The sequence below is a fragment of the Chinchilla lanigera genome, unplaced genomic scaffold (assembly GCF_000276665.1).
Source record: "Chinchilla lanigera isolate Chin_1 unplaced genomic scaffold, ChiLan1.0 scaffold00034, whole genome shotgun sequence".
In the NCBI taxonomy this organism is placed as follows: domain Eukaryota; kingdom Metazoa; phylum Chordata; class Mammalia; order Rodentia; family Chinchillidae; genus Chinchilla; species Chinchilla lanigera.
Genome location: NW_004955435.1, coordinates 17103454 through 17119080, shown reverse-complemented (window position 1 = coordinate 17119080; position 15627 = coordinate 17103454). Strand labels below are relative to the sequence as shown.

The 15627-nt window shown below is 37.3% G+C and overlaps 1 protein-coding gene across 1 annotated transcript in view; it reads left to right on the top strand.

Annotated features, from left to right (window-relative positions):
- The window catches only part of Ptpn22 (protein tyrosine phosphatase, non-receptor type 22 (lymphoid)), a 56306-nt gene that overhangs the window by 19987 nt on the left and 20692 nt on the right, over nucleotides 1-15627 (top strand). Inside the window, exons 11-16 of the mRNA XM_005388984.2 lie at nucleotides 2138-2224; nucleotides 5637-5713; nucleotides 5852-6675; nucleotides 8982-9065; nucleotides 9202-9332; nucleotides 11273-11300. Of these exons, the coding sequence (XP_005389041.1) occupies nucleotides 2138-2224; nucleotides 5637-5713; nucleotides 5852-6675; nucleotides 8982-9065; nucleotides 9202-9332; nucleotides 11273-11300 (1231 nt within the window). The remainder of the gene's footprint in view (nucleotides 1-2137; nucleotides 2225-5636; nucleotides 5714-5851; nucleotides 6676-8981; nucleotides 9066-9201; nucleotides 9333-11272; nucleotides 11301-15627) is intronic.

Genomic DNA, 15627 nt, shown 5'->3' with positions numbered 1-15627 from the left:
ACCACATTTCTATCACCTACAGAAAGCCACCATTACCATTTTTCTGTATTTTCCCTGTTCTTTAGAAAACCATAATTACAACCATACTATATTATACCTCATAATTTTGAAACCCCTGTAGATTGCCCACATTCTTTCTATCAGGAATGCTCTTCCTTTCACTGCCTGACCTAAATCTCTTGCTGTCCACAGCATTAATTTTACCTATAGTTCTACATCAATATTTTTGCCCATATTTCTATGTGGTCTCCATCCTAAAGATGGAAGTTAGAATTTACTAATTTTTTCATTTATTTATTTATTTATTTATTTGTCTTTTTGAGACAGGGTCTCACTACGCAGTTCAGGCTGACCTTGAACTCACTTTGTAGCCCAGGCTGGCCTCAAACTCGCAATGATCCTCCTGCCTCAGCCTCCCTAGTGCTGGGATCATAGGTGTGCGCCACCACGCCTGGCAGAATTTACTAACTGAATCATCAAAAATATTGATTGATGTTTATGATATAGAAGGAGATTTTGCCTAGTTTTTCTAGAGGTACTTTTAAATAACAATGAACAGAACAAATCGGAATCTGGTGTTTCTAGCTCTTATAAATGAACTTATACCTAGGTTTAGAGATAAAACAATTGGTAGTGGCAGTTTAGATATTTTAATCTAGAAGTTGTGAGCTGAAGGGAAAAAATGAAGAGCTATTATGATATAAACCTATCTGTTTGGCCCACACAGATTTTCCACTAATAGCTTGTGGAAAAAAATAATTTTTTAACATGTTGACTGTAGGTGTTTTCTATATTCAGCCTATGAGGGGGAAAGTTTATGTGAAATGAAAGCATTAGTTGATTTGGTTCTATCAGACCTGAAAGAAGAATAATGATCCACATAAATGCATAAAGACTCCAGGAAGTATGCAACCTTTATTTCCCTGTTCAACCTTTATATTATATAAATTATAACACTAAACCAACAAAACCATACAACATTCAGAAAAATTCCATTTTAGGCTTCCTTTTTAAGTTTGAAAGATGGCTCAAAAGACCTTCACACACTGATGTCACCAATGACTAGCCGAACAAATACCTTAAGAGTTGTAGCTGCTTTATCTGACGTTACCCTAACCACGAAATGGCACTGTAACCAGATGAGTGTTTCCTGCCTGATTCCTCTTTCAAAAAAAATTAAGGGGCTGGGGATTTAGCTCAGCGGCACAGCACCTGCCTGGCAAGCGCGAGGTCGTGAGTTTGATTCCCAGTACCAGGGCAGGGGGGCTGGTTAAAACATGTACTATTGTTGTGCTGGGTAATATAGACTCTACATGGCTTGCCTGCTGAAATCACTGTTTAAAAAGTTGTTCTTGTACAGGATTATGTACACTGTCAGAGAAAATACTTGAGCAGGTACAGCGGCAAAAGCAGAGCAGTCAAAACCCATAATAGTAGGTCTTATTTCTTATAATAGTAGGTCTCATTTCTCTACAGCAAACCTTTATAAAGCCACAAATTTCCAAAGCTTATTCAGTGGTTTACTTTTCTATGGTCTCTTTACTAGGACAAAATTTCGGCAACTTGATCTAAGTGCACACCCTAAACTAAAAGTTAGAAGATTCAGTCTATGCCAAGTCCCAGAAATTGTTTCTGAATGACACTGGAAAGACTGTTTATAAATAGGTATAACAGCTTACCTATTTCATGGAGCAATTGTGAGGGTGAAGTTAGATAACATATATTGAAGCTACCTATCTATATATTAACTATTATGTACCTTTTTCCAGGAAAGATGAAGATAGTTTACAAAAATACATTTAGGGAGAAATAAACTTTTCAAAATGTGAACAAAGAAAATAGAATTAGAGGGGATGATAGAGGAAGGAAAGATAAGCAAGTTGGGTTAGAGCATAAAAGAAATATGCCACAAAATATGTGTATATTAGTTAGAGTTATATGAAATACTTAATGATTTCTAGCAGCTTAAGAGTGTTCTGAAATCTGAAAGGGGCTATATAAGCAAAAAGTTTAATAACTATGTTGATAGCCTTTTCAAATCTGTTCTATTAGTATTTGATGGGGCTATTGAATCTTGCTCAGCAGCTCACCAGGTTTTTGGTTGTCTTCTTTTGTTCTGGTTTGTGATCTTCTTCAGGAACAGTATGAACTGGTCTACAGTGCTGTATTAGAACTTTTTAAGAGACATATGGATGTTATTGAAGATAAACAGTCTGCAAGAGAGGTAAACTTTAACTAGATATGACATCTTTTTTTCATACTTAGTTTTGGTCAAAGGATCTCAGATTAGCTGTAGGACTTATGTATTGTCACAGCTAAATTGTAGTGTCAGGTGTGCATAAGACTGTACTGGAGAATTAATTTTGGATAATTTAACTTAGAAAATTAATCTTTTGATTAATGTACAATTTAAAGCTAATTTTGGAAAGTTTATTCAGGGTAGTCGTGTGTCCTGATCTCACGCTTTAAACAACTGTTTACAACTTAGGTTTTTGTTTTTTTTTTTTTTTTTTTTGGTTTTGGTTTTTCTCCGGAACCGGGAACCGAGCTCACGACCTTGCGCTTGCCAGGCAGGCGCTTTGCCGCTGAGCTAAATCCCCAACCCCTGTTTACAACTTAGAAGCGAGAGTAACAAATATAAAGTGGTCATAGTTAAGTGATTTTTTTTTTAGGTTACACTAGCCTTAATTGTGATTACTAATGTCTGATTAAAATCTCTAAGTTTAAAAATTGTTAAATAAAAATTAGATATATATTTATGGTGTACATGTTTTGATGTATGTATACATGTAGAATGATTAAATCAAGCTATTTAACAGATTCATAACTGCATTTAAAATCTACTTTCTTTAAAATTCAAGCATACACTGTATTAAGTGTAGTCACCATATTGTATACTAAATCTCTTGAATTTATTCTTCTTGTCTAGATGAAATTTTGTATCCTTTGACCAACACCTCCCCCCAAATCCTCCCTTCCTCTTCTTGATAGGGACATTCTACTCTGCTTTGATGAGTATGATTTTTGGTTTAATTCACATATAAGGGAGATCATACAGCATTTGTCTTTCTTTCTTTTTTTTTTTTTTTGGTACCAGGAATTGAACGCAGGACCTTGCGCTTGCCAGGCAGGTGCTTGTGCCACTGAGCTATACCCCTGGCCCAGCATTTGTCTTTCTGTACTTGTCTTATTTCATGTAGCATAATGTATTCCAGGTCTATCATATTATCACATGTGGTGACTTAACGAGCCCTTGTTTCCAAATAAAAAATAAAAAGGATTCAGGATGTAGTTCAGTGGTAGAGTGCTTGCTTAGTATATGCAAGGCTCTGCAGTATTGAAGAAAAGAAAAATAAAAAAAGGAAGAGAGAGAGGGAGGGAAAAGTGGAGTGACATAGGGAGGGAGACAGTGAAGAAAGGAAGGAAAAGAATGTATCAGTGAAAACTGGCTTTTCTTTGTTGAGAAGGTTTCTTGTTTGTTTCTGAGATGGGGTCTTGCTATGTAGTTCACACTGGAATTGAACTCACTGTGTAGCCCTGGTTAGCCTCAAGTGTGTGGCAATCCTCCTGCCTCAGCCTCCTAAGTTCTGGCAATACAGGAGTGCAGCACCACGCCCAGCATCACTGTCTCTCATAAACTCTCTTTTGTTGTGTTTTGTTTACGCTTGTCTCTGGATGAATGGGCTATTTTTGTTTTGGGCTCTAGGGCTATTTTCTAGTTTCCCTTATAATTTCTTTTTTGATCCATTGGTTGATTAAGAGTGTGTTGTATAATATCCACATACTTGAGTATTTTCAAGTCTTCCTTATGTTATTGATTTCTAGTTTCTTGTTTGGGTTTTTTTTTTTTTTTTTTTTCCGGTACCGGGAATTGAACTCACAACCTCGTGTTTGCCAGGCAGGCGCTGTGCCGCTGAGCTAAATCCCCAGCGCCTGATTTCTAGTTTCATGCCACTGTGAGTGGGAAAAATACTTTGTATGATGCCGTTTACATTAATTATGAGTTGTTCTGTGCCCTAACATATGGCTTACAATCCTGAAAAATGTGTGTGGACTTGAGAAGAATGTGTTTTCTTCAGTTCTCTCTTTCTTTATTGAACTTCAGGCTGGCTTTTCTATCCATTATTGGATGTTGGTATGGAAGTGTCTGCATCAGTTTGCTAGGGCTGCTATAACAATGCTACGAACGAGGAGCACTTACAGCAATGGAAATTTATCTCCTAGCAGTTTTGGAGCCCAAAGTCTGAAGCCTGGGAGTTGAAAGAACCATGTTCTCTAAGGCTCTAGAGGAAGCATCTTTCCTGCCGCGTTGTTTCTGTTTGTTGGCAATTCCTGACACTCACTGGCTTGGACACACATTACTCCAGTCTCTGCCTCCTTGTCACATGGTGCTCTCCTATGTCTCTGTGTTTCTGTTTTCTCTGCTCATAAGGACACATGTCATTATATTTGGGCCCTCTCTAGTCCAGTACAACCTCACCTAGACCAATTACATCTGCAAAGACCCAGATTCTGAGTAAGATCATACAGATGTCAAGGTTTAGATTTCAATAAAACTTTGGGGTGACCCAAAGTCATAACAGGTCGTATCCTAAAATTATACTGATGTGTTTTTACATCTTAATATCTCTGATATCAAGGTATAATCAGCAAACAATAGTATGATTCCATGAACTGCACTAATAAATTTCATAATATGGTAACTGCCATAAAGGCAATCAAGATTGAGAGTAGCAAGGTAAGCATGGGGATATATTAGGTTGAGTGATCAGGGAAAATCTCCTTATGCAGATGACATTTTTTTTTTTTTTAATCTTTTTGAGGCAGGATGTCACTATGCAGTTCAGGCTGGCCTTGAGCTCACTTTGTAGCCCAAGGCTGGTCTTGAACTCGCAACGATCCTCCTGTTTCAGCCTCCCGAGTGCTGGGATTATAGCTGTGCACCACCACGCCCAGCTGCAGATGACATTTAAACAAAGATCTAATCACTTAAAAAGAGCCAGCCATACAAAATCTGGAGCAGGAGTGTACCAATCCCCCCCTGCAAAATAAAAGAGTGTATCAATCAGTGTGAATACATGTGGAAATAAATTTGACATGCTAAAGGATGACAAGGAAACCAGTATACATAGAGGAAAAGAGTAAAACAAGATGAGAAAGGTATCAAGCTTAATAAGCACCTGTTAACTCTAATGGTTGCGATACTAAAATTTCTGAAGGTAGAGTATTGTTGAAACTGAAGTTGGGGCTGGGGATTTAGCTCAGGGGCACAGTGCCTGCCTGGCAAGCGCAAGGTCGTGAGCTCAATTCCTGGTACCGGAAAAAAAAAAAGAAAGAAAAAAAGAAACTGAAGTTACCCCTGCCCAAACTCTGACATTTGAAAAAAAAAAATGATGCTATAAGCAAATTCTTTTTAGTTTAAATGACACTAGTAATCCTTTATTTTAGTCCTTTAGACTCAGTATATGAACAAGTTCTTGCTGGGTTCAATATTTTAGAAGCATATCTAAATCTTTCATGAATCATTTTTAGATCCTTATATTTTTTGAAAAATTACTTGTTGGCCTCCTGAACGTTAAAATAGTTCCTTGACCTTTCTCCACTACAAACCAATCTCTGATTTGCTTCTCTTGAAGATTCAAGCAAAGTATTCAATTCCTGGGCAAAATCCTACTCTACAAGCAGACTCCTGTTCTCCTAATTTACCAAAAAGGTAAGTGTCGTGTTACGTATCTAACTGTTGGCTAATTGTGTCTGCAAGATGTGTGTTACCTTGCACATTATTGTGATGCTGGGAGGAGGCCTTTTTGATGTATGGCATCATAGTTCCTTTTTTGTTTATTTATTTCAGTACCATAAAAGAAGAAAAAATGATGAACCAACAGAGCAAACGAAAGTTGAAGGTGGAAAATGCAGACGTTTCCTCCTGTAACTTTAGCACCTCTGAAATACGTGCAGAGGAAGGGTTAGCTTTGCATCCTGCTAAATCAAGTCTGTCTTTTGACTTTTTGGAGCTAAATTATGGTTGTAATGAAAATGTTGACACAACCAAGAAATGGCAGACAAAGACATTATCAATGGTTGGGGAACCTCTTCAGAAGCACACAAGTTTGGACTTTGGCTCCATTTTGTTGGGTGCATGTCCTAATTCCCAATCTATACATGCAGCAGGAACATGTTTTAATTCAAAGGGGCCAATAATACGAACCAAATCAACTCCCTTTGAATCGATACAGCAGAGAAAAACCGAGGAGTTGGATGTTAAGGAACATTTTTTGTGTTTGGAATCTCGAGCATGCAATTCTTACCTTGTGGAGTTCCAGGCTAAAAAAGTGACACATGTTTCTTCAGAAGAGCTGAATTCACTGCCTTTTGACTCTACCCACCAAATGTGTGATGCCTCAGATGCAAAGCAGCGTGGCTCTGGTGCTGTGTGTGCATATTCTTGCATGTCTTTAGTAGAAGATCCTTATTTTTCACCGTTGTTTCCAAGGAGTGCTGATTCGAAGATGTCTCTTGATTTACTCGAGAATCAAGACGGAACTGTTTTTCCTTGCTCTTCGTTGCCAGCATCCTCTACAACCCTCTTTCCTTATTACAACTCAAGTGACTCTTTGGCATTGAATCCTCTGACGAATTTTCCCCCACGACTGAACCAAGAGGCAGCTGTAATGGGTAAGTTATTGTTTAAAGTTTGTATGCCATTTTAGATTTTACTCTGCTTCTATAGAGTATTTGATGTCTTCTTAAGCTACCCCTTCTCCTCCTCTGCTTAACTGTCTTTCATTTTCTTTTTCCTCCTCAAAGAAATAACTTTCAGGAGTGTTTTAAAGATGCGACAAGTTGAAAACAGCATCAGACATATAATAGTCAATGAAACAGGCAGTAGTAGAGGCAGTCAGATCTGGTACAGGATCTGTGCCAATGGGAGAGCTTCTAATAAGGCAAAACTCACATCTAGAAATGTTTACCAGAGGCCCACAGTTTACACCTAAGAAATAACTTCCAAAAAATCACAGAAAAAAAATCTGATCAACAGAACCACATCTTCACCCAAAATTTTTGTTGTACAATTGGGTGGCTATAATGAGTTGAACATCTTGTTAAGCATTGAATTCTTTTCCTGTGGGACTTGGAAGGGGAGAACTTAGTTTCCTGCCTTTTTTTTCAGTAGATGAGAATATCTGTTCAATGTTTTGTGTGGAATTTTAGTCCTTGTTTGTACTTTCGGTTTCACATGGAATTTTATAACATACTTTTACTTTCATACTTGATACCTCCTTTATAATTCTGGATTTTTGCATGTTTTATGTAATTGTTTTGTTTAACTGAATTGTCTCAGAGTAGAAATGAATACTTATTCAGAGATTATTATACTTTTTATTTTGTTTTGTTTTGTGGTGCAGAGGATTGAGCTCAGGGCGTTGTGCATTTTAGGTAAGCACTCAACCACTGAGCTACATCCCCAGCCCAAATTATAACAATTTATGTGGAAGAAGATGAGGGAAAGCAAAAAGCAAGTTCAATACTCTTAGATAATTTATAAAGATCATTCTACTTAGGTAGGAAGTGAAGAAAACTTTTGCTCAATAATATTATTGAGTGTTCAGAGGTGTGTGTGTGTGTGTGTGTGTGTGTTTTGTGTGTGTGGTACTGGGTATTAAACTCAAAGCCTTCCTACTGAGCTACATCCCGCACCTTTTAGAAAATTTTCTATTTTGACACAAGGTCTTGCTATGTTGCTAAATTGTCCAGGCTGTACTTGAACTTGAGATCCTTCTACCTCAGTCTCCCAGAGAACTGGAATTATACATGCATGCATGCATCATTACACCTGGCTAGAGTTTTCTTTGTGTGTGTGTGTGTGTGTGTGTGTGTGTGTGCGCGCGCACGCGCGCGCGTGCACGTGTGCGCTGGGTGTTTGAATCCACGGCTTCATGCATCCGGGGTAAGCATTCTAGCCCTGAACTATATCCCCAACCCATGTATAAAACTTCTTTATAGATGTGTAGATCATTTGTAGCTTTATTGCAAAAACTACTATCTGGATTTAGAAAGTTTCTTATTTGAATAAATTATTTTATATACTTTGTTATAAACTTTGTTTTACACTTTTATATTCTTTGTTTACAGACTTGTTTTACAATCTAAGGATATTTTCTTTTTCTAGGTCACCATAATACTTTAGACTTCTTAAAGTAGTAATACAATTTAAAAAAAAAATTCTTTCTTTTTAAATTCTTTTCAGGGATTGTAACAACACTGGCATGGGCCATCTGGTGGCAGTTTCTCATAATAGCACTTAAAATTTCTGTACAAATTCTGAATGTTTCTATAGAAATAGAAAACCATGTAAAACTGTTGTTCTGTAAAAACAGAAAACATCTATATTCTTGGATTCTGTGTGGAACAAAGAAGGATACAGTTACAGCGTAACTGACTCTTTGCCGTATACAAGTGCCTTACAGGACTTTATTATGTATTCTATATTAAAGAAAAAAGAGTAATGTAGAAAACAATCCTGATACTCAGTGACTCAGTGAAAATAATTTTGGGCTTTTAAAATAGATGCTACATTTTATTTTATTTTATTATTTTTTGTCTTTTTTTTGAGGCAGGGTCTCGCTCTGCACTTCAGGCTGGCCTAGAGCTCACTTTGTAACCCGGGCTGGTCTCTAACTCGCAACAATCCTCCTGCCTCAGCCTCCCAAGTGCTGGGATTACAGGCATGCCTCACCATGCCCAGCTAGATGATACATTTTAAAGGATAAAAAAAACCCTCCTGAGTTTGTACCTAAAGACAAATTTATTCTAATTTTTCCTTGAGTGAACAAGTACCAGCTAAACTACTGTCAATGGTGTTTAATGGAATTTAAACACGCATTCTGTTAAATTTATAGTAAGGATTAGGTAGAATATAAGAAATTCTTTTGGATTGTTCTAACCAAAAATTGTGGTTATATTTCTGACATTCTGGATAGCAACTTCTCCAAAGATAGACGATGAAATCCCCCCTCCACTTCCTGAACGAACACCTGAATCTTTTATCGTGGTGGAGGAAGCGGGTGAGTACAATTCAGTAAGTATAAAGTGTATTACTTCTCAGGTCCCCTCAGTTGTGTGTGCTACTGATGGGCAACATTTGATCTCCAGAAGAATAGCACAACCCCTAAGAATTGGGCCATACTCACTTTCTTCCAGGAGAACTACCACCAAGTGTCCCCAGATGCGTATCTTCCCCTGTGAAGGTAAAAATGGGAACATCGCTGGAGTGGAGCAGAACATCTGAATCAAAGACATCTGATGACTCTGTGAGACTCAGGCCAAGCAAGGTCAGTAACACTTTTCTGACTTCTTGTCTTAGTCACTTTCCTTTTCTTTGGGACAAAATACCTAACACTTGCAGCTTAAAGGAGGAAGCGTTTATTTGGCTCACGGTTTGCAGATTTTTCAGTCCATATCAGCCAGCTCCCGGGCAAGGCAGCACGGCAGAGGGGAGTGAAGGAGGAAGAGCTGCTCACCTCAGAATGACCAGGAGGCCTGCAGAAAAGCAGGAAGTGGACAGGGAGATAATCCTTTCCAGGCCACACCCTCAGGGACCCCCTTTTCTGACCAGACCCCACCTCCTCCCAACAGCAAGTCAGCTATAAGCCCCCCTAATCCAGTCACCTCCAACAGCATTGCCCATGAGCACATGAGGCTCTTGGAGCACATCTAGATACAAACCATAGCACTTCTCATTTGGATTCAACAGACTATATTTTTATTCCATGTATTTTTAACATCTATCATTCAATAACAGTAAGTAAATTTTAAATATAAAATAAGGTGAGGGGAATGAGAAAGATGTATAAGACACAATTCTTACTCTTAAGAAACTTATAGTGGAGCTGGGTTAGTGGCGTGTGCCTGTAATCCTAGCACTTGAGAGACTGAGGCAGGAGGATCACAGTGAGTTCAAGGTCAGCCTGAACTACACAGTCAGGCCCTGTCTCAAAAAACCAACCAACCCAACAAACAAACAAACACCAAAAAACTTGAAAAACTTGCAGCTGAGATGTAGAATATGTACATAGTCTTTATTTTCATCTCTCCAATATTGTTGCATTGTAACATGGCAAATATGATCAATGTTATAAAAACAAAGAGATTCACAGTATTGGAAATCCCTTCACAATGGAAGAAATCAAGGAGAGTGGGTGAATGAGGAAACACTGAGCTGATTCTTGAAGAATAGCTGAGGCAAAATAAATGTTTCATAAATAGGTAGCTTGTTCACTGTAGTCATTTCATCGTCTATATCCTATTAACTGTGGAAAGGTATTACAGAAAGTAATGTTTTAATGACATGCTTATTGCTTAAAATAACCCTTTAGAATAATGTGCCTTCCCTCTGTAAAAAAAATCTATACTTCTAGCAATCTTTTGTGTGTACCCTTTTTGAACCAACTGTATTAAAATATCAGAGATCAAAAAAGTAATTAGGGCGATGGATGTAGCTCAGTGGTGCAGCACCTGCCTGGCAAGCATGAGGTCCTGAGTCTGATTCCTGGTACCAAAAAAAAAAAGAAAATGGTAAAAAAAAGTAATTAACAAACATACAGTTCTAATACTGGGGAAAATAATTTCTACTTTTAAAAATTACAATTTTAGTGCTCAGTGTGGTTGTGCATACCTGTAATTCCAGGTATTTGTGAGAATGAGGCAGAAGGATTCCAAGTTTGAAGCCAGCCTTAGCAACTTAGTGAGATCCTGTATCAAAATAAATTAATAAGAGTTAGGGATGTAGTTTAGTGATAGAACATTTGCATAACATGAGCAAGGGCTTGGTTCAATCCTCAGTGCCATAAATAAATAAATAAAAATGTACTAGTACCTCATCATTATTGTTAGTAATGTGCATATATATAGTGGTCTTTCTCTCAGTGCTTACAGGACAGAACAATCACTCCCTCTCCCTTTCCAATGTCATCAAGTAACTACAATTTCAACAGTTTATTTCCAAATAAATTTTCATCAAAATGTTCTAAGTAGAAAAGAAGTTAGAAGGGGATCAATTTAGGACTAATTGCCATATGACATAAAAATCACTGTAACAGTTAAGGATACCTTTTTATAATTCAACACACTTACTAATTAGGAAAAATAGGATCTACATTTCATAACTATCTTTATAAATATATAAATATAATTTTCAAAATTCTATTTATTGCTTTGAATTTGTATAATATGTATATATTTTTTCATATTTTTTCTTTCCTTTTTCTTTTAGAGTGTAAAACTCCGGAGTTCCAAAGCAGGTAAAAATTTTTTCTTGGCTTTAGATGATACTTAGTGTTAAGAATCTATCTTTAAGAACAGCTCATTAAATTTAGAGTAATTCACCTAAAGAGGCTCATGATTCTCATAATAAGTGCTGCTATTTATTGATTTATTTCTGGTTTTGCAAGACTAGGAATTTTCTTGTCCTACGGGCAAGGTGAAGTTAGGATTTTAAAATTCTGGTCCTTCATATATACTTTTTAAAAATACTATTTCAGATAGGATCTTTTAAAATTGAATAGCCAAAGCAAACTTGAGCAAAAAGAACAAAGCTGAAAGCATTACACTACCAGACCTAAAAATAATAGTACAAAGCTGTAATAATCAAAATAGCATGGTATTAGTATAAAAATAGACATAAAGACCAAGGAACAGAATGGAAAGAAATAAACTCATACATTTACAGCCAACTGATTTTTAACAAAAGTTCTATGAATACACATAGGATGGTATTTTCAATAAATACTGCTGGGAAAATTGGGTACCTACATGTGGAGAAGCAACACTAGACCTCTTTTATTAGTTAGAAAAAGCAACTCAACATGGGTGAAAGACTTAAATGTAAGACCTGGAACTATGACAATACTGGTAGAAAACAGGAGAACTGTTTTAGAACACTGGAATGGGCAAGGATTTTTTTTTTAAAAATTAGACTCCAAAAGCATAGGAAACAAAAAAGCAAAAATGGACAAATGGGATTACATTAAATAAAATAACTCTTGAAAGCAAATGAAACAGTCATTAGAGTGAAGAGACAACCTATGGAATGGAAGGAAATATTTGCAAACTATAGATCTGGCAAGGAGCAAATATCCAGAATATGTAAGGAACTAAAAAAAAATCCAATAGTCAAAAAAAAAAAAGAATACTTGAATTAAAAATGGGCTATAGAGAAAATAGGCATGGTAGGGCATGTCTATAATCCCAGCATTCTGGGAAGTGAAGGAGAGAGGATCACAAGTTTGAGCCGACTCTGGGCAACTTAATGACTTAGTGAGACCCTGTCTCAAAATAAAAATTTTGAAAAGGGCTAGGGCTGTAGCTCTGGATGAAATCTCTAGGTTGAATTCCTAGCACCGAAGGGGGCCTGGGATGGGGGAAGGCAAAAGACCTGAGCAGACATTTCTTAAAGAAGAAATAGCAATGGCCAACGGTTATGTGAAAAGATACTCAACATCTCTAATCATTATGGACTGCAAGTCAAAACCACACTGAAGTATCCCCTTACCCCACTAAGAATAGACATTATCATAAAGACAGAAGAAAACAGGTGCTGGTAAGAATGTGGAGAAAAGGAAACCCTTATATACTGTTGGTAGGAATGTAAATTGTTACAGCCATTATTTAAAAACCTACAAAGTTTCATCAAAAAACAAAAAATAGAACTCCCATGGGATCCAGCAGTCCTACTACTAGATCTAAATCAAAGGAAATGAAGCCAGGATGTTGAAGAGACATCTAGAGCCCCACGTTTACTGCAGAACTATTCACAATCAACCAAGAAATGGCAACAACCTAAGTGTCTGTTAGCTGGTGAATGAATAAAGGAAGCATGATCCATATGCTCAGTGAAGATGAAAAAAGATGAAATCCTGTATTTGCAACAATATGTATGGAACTGGTCTGAAAGTGTAGCTTATTGGTAGAGTGCTTGCCTAGCATGCACAAGACTCTCAGTTCAGTCCCCAGCACCACTAAATAAATAACCCCCAACAAAAACCAAGATGGATGGAGGTGGACAGAGATTATGTTAAGTGAAACAAAGCAGGCACAGAAAGCCAAGTACTGCATATCACCCATATGTGGAATCTGAAGGAGCTGATCTCATAGCAGTTGTGAATAGAACAGTGCTTACCAGACACGACAGAAGAGCAGGAGATACCGAGTTATGATTACACAGATGTAAGAAGTTCTAGTGTGCTATTGCACAGCCGGATGACTACAGATAACAATTATTATTATTTTTTTTTCTGGTACCGGGAATTGAACTCATGACCTTGCGCTTGCCAGGCAGGTGCTGTGCTGCTGAGCTAAATCCCCAGCCCCTTACAGATAACAATTATATACTATATATTTCATTTGTTTTGTTTTGTTTTGTTTTTTGAGACAGGGTGTCACTATGCAGTTCAGGCTGGCCTTGAGCTCACTTTGTAGCCCAGGCTGGCTTCGAACTTGCAACCATCCTCCTGCCTCAGCCTCCTGAGTGCTGGGATTACAGGCGTGAGCCACCATGCCTGGCAATATACTATATATTTCAAAAGGCTAGAAAAAAAGACTTATTTTCCTCACAAATAAATGATAAATATTTGAGGGGATATGTTTAATCTGATTTAAATATCACATAATGCACACATATATCAAAACATCACATATACCTCATTAATATATTCAAGTTTTATGTATCAATTTTTTGTTGTTTTTTTGTTTGCTTGTTTGTTTTGGTTTGTTTTGGTTTTTTTTCTGGTACCAGGAATCAAACTCATGATCTTGTGCTTGCCAGGTAGGCCCTGTGCCGCTGAGCTAAATCCCCAGCCCATTTTTGTTGTTTTTTTGAGACAGAATCTTGCTATGTAGTCCAGACTGGCCTTGAACTTGCTTTTGTAGCCCAGGCTGGCCTCAAATTCATGGCGATCCTACTGCCTCAGCCTCCAGAGTGCTGGGATTACAGGTGTGTGCCACCACGCCCAGATTCATGTATCAATTAAAAATAAATTTAAAATTTAAAAATTTAGCAGCATTTCCATCATACAGATCTTACCATTGTTATCAATGAGATTCTAAAAAGTTACTTCTAGCCACTTGGTGTTTTGACCTGCTATTACATTTCTAGTACTTTCTTGAGCTTTGCTTATTTTATATACATTGAGCAACAGTTATATTATTAAAAACAAATAGGTAATATAAAATGCAGGTTTGAAAACAGGCTTTGGAATCAGACAGGTTTAATTCAAACCCCAGTATATCACAAATTATCAAAATGCTTAACCTTGTTTAAATTATGTACTTTCTCTGAACTGTTGATTTTTCTCATTTATGAGGATACTAAAACCATGTAGAGGATTTTTGTGAGGATGAATTGAAATAAAAAACTTTTAAGACAGTGCTTATTAAATAACATACCATCATTAAATGTTACCTATTATAAATTTTATTAGCTAATCATTAAATGAGCATTTACTAAGCAAATTCTGTGTACCTTACGGTGTTAGAATAGGCAGGATGTACAATAAAAAGCACTACTTAATGCTTACATTCAAATTAAGTAGATAAAATTAATATCCACGTGGAACCATGCATTGATAATCTCTGAGACATTGAGTGTAATCGCCAGTGGTCTGAACAAAAAGAATGGTACCATTGGAGTGGTTAGGAAGGGCTTCATTGACAAAAGAACAATTTTTTAAGGATCTGAATAGACAAGAGGAGGGAATTCCAGGAGCAGTGAATGATCAGCCTACCAATGACTCAAACATTGAGATGAACACGATGTGTGCAGAGATATGGAGTGAGTCACTTATTAAGTAGTGGTGCTGGGGATTGAACCCAGGGCCTCATACACACTAGGCAAGTGATCTGCCACTGAACTATATCCACAGCCCATGAGTATGTTACTTTTATTGCAACAGAAGTTCTAGTTTGTGAGACAGAGAAAATAAATTTGGGTAGCTAAGACATGGCAAGATACTGAAGGACTTAAAAGGGATTCAGATGAAATATCCAGTATATGCAAATCCATAAAGACAGAAAGTAGATCAATGGTGGCCAGTGGGTAGGGGGTAGAGAATTATTTCTCAGCTGGGCATGGTGGCATAAGCCTGTAATCCTAGCACTTGAGAGACTGAGGCAGGAGGACTGCAGCAAGGTAGGGGCCAGTCTGGGCTACATAGTGAATTCAAGACCAGCCTACATCTCACAGCAAGACTCTGTCTTAAAAAACAAAACAGCTGAGCATGGTGGCGCATGCATGTAATCCCAGAACTTGGGAGACTGAGGCAGGAGGATTATTGTGAGTTTGAGACCAGCCTGAGCTACAAAGTGAGCTCAAAGCCAGCCTGAACTGTATAGTGAGACCCTGTCTCAAAAACAAAACAAAACAAAACAAAAAAAAACAAAAGAGAATGATTACTTAATGGATGCACAGCTTCCTTTCAGGATGATAAAAATATTCTGGAATAGTGGTAATGATCGTACAACATTGAATGTACTACTGTCATTAATGGTAAAGCTTACCTATATTTTACAACACACATAAAGGTAGGCCAAGGAATTAAGATTTAACGCAGTAAACAATAGAACTGTGAATCC